Source organism: Sprattus sprattus (assembly GCF_963457725.1).
Source record: "Sprattus sprattus genome assembly, contig: scaffold_55, whole genome shotgun sequence".
Taxonomy (NCBI): domain Eukaryota; kingdom Metazoa; phylum Chordata; class Actinopteri; order Clupeiformes; family Clupeidae; genus Sprattus; species Sprattus sprattus.
In genome coordinates this window covers 133800-139314 of record NW_027666726.1, presented here as the reverse complement: position 1 = coordinate 139314, position 5515 = coordinate 133800, and the positions used below count along the sequence as shown (strand labels likewise).

The following is a 5515-nucleotide window of genomic DNA, read 5'->3' as shown; positions in this document are numbered from 1 at the left end:
AGTGGGATCATTTATTGTGGAGCCACATCATTTTTGCTTTTGAAGGCCCCTGGCTGCAACTTTCTTCCACAGCTTTCCACCTGTAACTATAGCTAGCATAATCTACTCTATGTAGCTAGAGGAGAAATACTTCAGTGTTGTGCTGCCACTTAGTGGACAAAAAGGTATTGCTGTATGGGTTAATCAGCTAACAACAAACTGATCCAATTCTGTTCTGTGGGATCATTTTGGATTCAGCGTTCAGTACGATGACGAGGATAAGAAGACTGTAAACAAACAAACTAGGCTTTGCCACCGTTGGCTGCCTGGGGAGAAACAGTTCCAGCATGATGTCTCAGTGATGTCACCATCACTCTGCCCTATCCCAGATGGACACAACAATCTATCGCTGGCAAAAAAAAAAAACACACACACACACACGCACACACACACACACAAATAACAAATCAACACAAAACAAAGAAACTAGAAGGGCACTTAGAATGGGCAGACCTTCACCAAGGCCTAGGTCATGGGAACATGTGAACTGTCAATCAATCTCTTTTGTTTATTTCTCTTGAGTGGCTCTTTGACTCTCACTCGATTCCCATTGGAAGAATATGTATGTACCTTGTTGGATGAAATGTATATGTGTATCATTTAATTCATTAGGTTAGTAGAGTATTCCATAGTATAGCTTGAATTGAATGAATAACTGAGTTGGCCAGGTGTTCTGTCTGACCTGTTGTGAAATATTTGATCAGCTAAGAGAGTAACTCAAGGCTTGGGGTGAGGGGATCCTGTGTAAATATTCTTATCTATAAGTGAAGGCCAGGTGGCTACATTGTAAGATGCCAAAGGAGGAGTCTGGAGAGCTATACGATGTGACTATGCACAGAGAAGTTTTGAGTTTTGTTACTGATTGTAATGGTTGTAACAGTGCTCCCGATATCGTTAATAAATCTGCATTACCACTCCAGTTGTCTGTAAGTAATTTTGACCACACCCTCATCACAGACGGAGGAAGTCGTGGTCTAATGTGTTTATATGTACCTCATCACAGACGGAGGAAGTCTGTTCTAATGTGTTTATATGAACCTCATCACAGACGGAGGAAGGCTGTTCTAATGTGTTTACCTCATCACAGACGGAGGAAGTCGTGTTCTAATGTGTTTACCTCATCACAGACGGAGGAAGTTGTGTTCTAATGTGTTTATATGTACCTCATCACAGACGGAGGAAGTCGTGTTCTAATGTGTTTATATGTACCTCATCACAGACGGAGGAAGTCGTGTTCTAATGTGTTTGTATGTCCCTCATCACAGACGGAGGAAGGCGTGTTCTAATGTGTTTGTATGTGGTGTTCTAATGTGTTTATGTGTGTGTGTGTGTGTGTGTGTGTGTGTGTGTGTGTGTGTGTGTGTGTGTGTGTGTGTGTGTGTGTTCGCTCTACCTCATCAATAGCAACTTTGCTGCCATGTTCCAGAACAGCAGTAGAATCGTGAGGCGGACTCCTCCAAGTCCTCCCAAAGAAATGGCGGTGGACGGTGTCGAAGAAGGACACCCTCAGCTCGAAGCTGGACGTTTTCTACAACAACAAGAGAGAGAGGTCGTTAGGTCGGTCAGAATAAACACTGAGCTACTGAATAGTGTTCCCACAGATTAATATTAATAATCCTGCAGATTAGTATTAAGTTAAGACTGCACGGACATCAGACTTTTGTAAATCACACTCTAACTGATTGGTCAGCTCATTTACGCTGGCCTTTAGCGATCCCATGGCAACCCTGCCACGTTTGCAGCTGCAATCATATCCACTGGATTAATATTTAGAGAAGGGGGGGGGGGGGGGGGGGTTTAAAGACACAGGAGCTCTAACGGAACGTTTTTAAACAGAGGGCGAATTGAGATGCATGCATGAGAATCTATTCAAGTAGATACCGTAAACCGTAAACTTTAATTTGAAGCCATTTGAATAGTCTACCAATCGAGTTGATGGATTACCATGAAATAATGACTAAAGCACTTTAGATAAACAAAAAGCAATTTGTGTGTTTTCACAAATCAGAATGTATCTGAAAAACATGCCAACTGAGATGTGTGATAACATGAAAGATAGACTACAGCACTTTAGGGGAGGGGAGGGGATCAGGCCCGGAGCTCAGGTGAGGTGCGGGATAAGCGGAGTCAGGTGAGACAGGTTCAGCACCAGAAGAAGATAACTAAATCACGATCAAATCCAAACACGACAAAATAACCTTAACAGATAATGAAACATGGAGGACAGGTGTCTGTTCTAGGGTAAGTTGATGGGTAGAAAAGATGAGATATTTGGAGCTGTCAGCTGCACGACTACCATGGTAGGCATCGATTCCCACCCCAACCTGTTTGCCCTGGCTGGGTTATATGACGCAGACAGGCTACAGACACCGTGCACGTCAGGATCCTCAACACTGATGGATTACCTAAGGTGCATTAACATTTTCCATTTCTATTGAATTTTGAATTGTTAATAATGTTGACTATACAGTGGCATAAAAGCTGAGAACGTTAGATTTACACAACTACCAGGGTACTACCAATTTAAATCTATGCTTAGAAATTAACAAAAAAGTGAGCTTGCCCCATGTTACCTATGAGCAGTAGTCGAGTTGAGGGGGGATGGGGGGGGATGGCATCCCCCTTGGGTATTAAAATGGTCAAAACCATCCCCCTTATGAAACGTCCATCCCCCCTTCTCATCCCCTGTTATTTGATCAATTAATGTGGAAATATTGACACTATTTAATTTTCAACATTCTACATTTTTTATGTATGCACATATGTCACGTCAGTTAGCGTCAGCGATAGTAACGGTCAAATTGTCTGATTGGAATTTCTTAAAAATCCCGCCCCGCAAACACAATCTGAATTTAACAATCCTAATATTAAGGCCTATAAAGCAAACGTGCACTGCCTTTATTATGTTTTAATGGAACAGGCTATTCTGCCATCTGAAAGTTATTAAACAACACGCATATGCTGCATTTTAAATCAAGCGCAAATCGTCGGTTACAAACAAGGAGCGGCTGAGTGAGAAGGATCAAACATGGCCAAGCAGACTAGCCTTAAAAGCTTTTTTCAGAGGCCAAATGCAACTGATGAGAGTGAACCGTCTGATGAGGATGAACCTGTAATACCTGCAGTGTTGCTTGCGTCTGATCGCATTTAATTTCATTCTACTGTCTATGCCCGTGCGTGAGAGCGCCGAAGTTGCGTAGAGGCAGAGAGCGGTATTGCAGACAGATAGAGACTTTAAAAAAGTATAGCTCTCAACATATTGAAAAAAAGTTCATTTTTTGGAGCTGTGAATTTTTTTTTGGGAATTATAACCTATGAACTGAACTAGTGGTATAACCCTGGTTAGTGTGTACAATTGCAAGAGACACATCATTTTGTGTATGCAAGAACAATCCAAGGCCTAGTAAATAAAAGTTTGGCCAATATTTTGAAATGTGTTCATTTACAAGGTAAAGTTGTACACTTCTATCAAAGGTTAAACAGTTGCTCAACAGTTGATAATGTCTTGTTTTTCAGGATGACCACAAGAGCTAGAATTTCTCTCTAAGATAGCCTCAGAATGTACCATTTAAGCTTCAATTTTTCAAATGCTTCACTCCGTGGAAGGGGTAACCCCCCTTCCACACCATCCCCCACCTGGGCCGTGTCGCTCCCTCGGCTTGGCGCGGGGTGTCCTCCCTGATACTATTTTTTTTTCTAGAAAACCCCCTGATATCATATTATATGTAGTATTTTCAGATTTTGTAAATGATACATTTGTTTAATCCATGTTCTTGCACTTGAATTAAAATGGACTTGACTTGAGAGGATTCATGTTCATTTACAATGTTTTGTTTCAACATTAAATGGATGAATTCCCAGTAGATTTATAGGTATCATGAGTATGAAGTTGCACTTGCACCAATTTGTCCTCTTCATTTACCCTAAGTGGTAGCCATGGGACCAACTCTAATTCTGAGGTGCCTTGGTCAAGATCAATGACAGGACTATCTGACACGTAATATATCCATAGCATGCATGTTGTTTTACAGTAATAGAATATAATAATTATGTTTGTGCTTAAACAATAATCAAAATATAAGTCACCATTTTAATCTCCCGCATGCCCCCGGACCCCCTAGCAGGATCACAGATCCACCATCCCCCCTGGCTTTTTTTTACAACTTGACCACTGCCTATGAGCTAGCGAAAAGGTTAACATAACGTTAGTTACACAAAGGGAAACTGCTTAAAATGAAGGTTTAACATCACAATCACCTGCACTGATAAGGACAACCTCAATTAACAATGGAGTGTTATTTTGTGTGCATACAAGTACGTTGTTTTTGTATCCTTCCCCGCAAACGTTGCCATGTCGAGTGACATCACTTCTCAAAATGTTTTCTCCGGAAAGTCGGAGTTTTTCCACTTCCCAGTTGCTTATAAACGCACTATTAGCCATTGGTCGTGCCGTGTTTTTTTTTGTTTTATCCCTGAACAACGTTTTTATAGCTTGCTGAATTCCAAATGGTAACCGCAAACAAACTTTACAGACGTAGCTAGCTAATGTTGGCTAAATAGCCTATCAAACTGTTGTCAGACAAATCACCTGAAAAATAGAAGCTCCATCCAAGTGCTTGAAGCTGAGCTGAAAACCTTGGGAAGGTTTGTCAGCTTGTCGGGCGGTCTGGCTGTGGGGTGGAACCGCTCTGGTTCGCTCGAACACTTCTCTCCAGTCTGTCATTACCCAATTTTAACCTGATTACTTCTCTGATTCAAACCTGTACAAGAAAAAACACGTTGACAAAATGCCTCCGTTAATGACAGGAGAGTCACTGTGAATTGGTCCATACTATGAATTAGAAATAATATGAGCTATCATGGTAGGAGAAAGTTTATTTGTCTTACCTGGAAGAATTGAGTTTACATCCATCAGTTCCTGAGCATGTTAGCCATTCACTTACATCGAAACTCACAGTGCGTGTTCGTAGCCAGCAACTCTTCTGTCAGAAAGGTTAACAAAATCTCTGGTTAAGGCAACTGTATCTAGTTAGCTTGCTGGCTAGCTACATATGAAAGAGGGATATAGCGTAAGTTCTAGAGCTTTCAGTGAACCATAGCTTTCTTCCTTTGGTGCAAAACAAAAGGTTTTTCATCTGTACTCAGGACGAAGATTTTTTTTTGTGCAAGGCTAAAAAACATCAGCAAAACAGAAATCCCAGTTGGCACAAGGTTGTATCAACTGACGTTAGCTGCCTCAAACATGTAGTTTAGCTTTTACCGCCGCTTGGTAGCCGTTACCTAGGAGATTATTCTTCTGCAGTGTGACTATATCGTTTTTTGGCATGCCAAAGGTGGAGCTTTAACTACTGCCATCTAGTGTTCAGAGAAAGCTCTAACTAATCTATGTCCAATGTTGAAGTGTAGACCGGAAGCGACCGCCTATGTTTAGGCTAGTTTAACGCTGCTAGTACTCTTCTGATTGCCACTACCCTAA

At 41.4% G+C, this 5515-nt stretch overlaps 1 protein-coding gene across 1 annotated transcript in view; it reads right to left on the bottom strand.

Moving 5' to 3' along the window:
• The window catches only part of LOC308382686 (nephrocystin-4-like), a gene marked incomplete at both ends in the record, with an annotated part of 48905 nt that extends 44143 nt beyond the window's left edge, over positions 1–4762 (bottom strand). The window contains 2 exons of the mRNA XM_080861072.1: positions 1433–1567; positions 4628–4762. Of these exons, the coding sequence (XP_080717198.1) occupies positions 1433–1567; positions 4628–4762 (270 nt within the window). The remainder of the gene's footprint in view (positions 1–1432; positions 1568–4627) is intronic.
• Between the last annotated feature and the right edge of the window lie 753 nt (positions 4763–5515).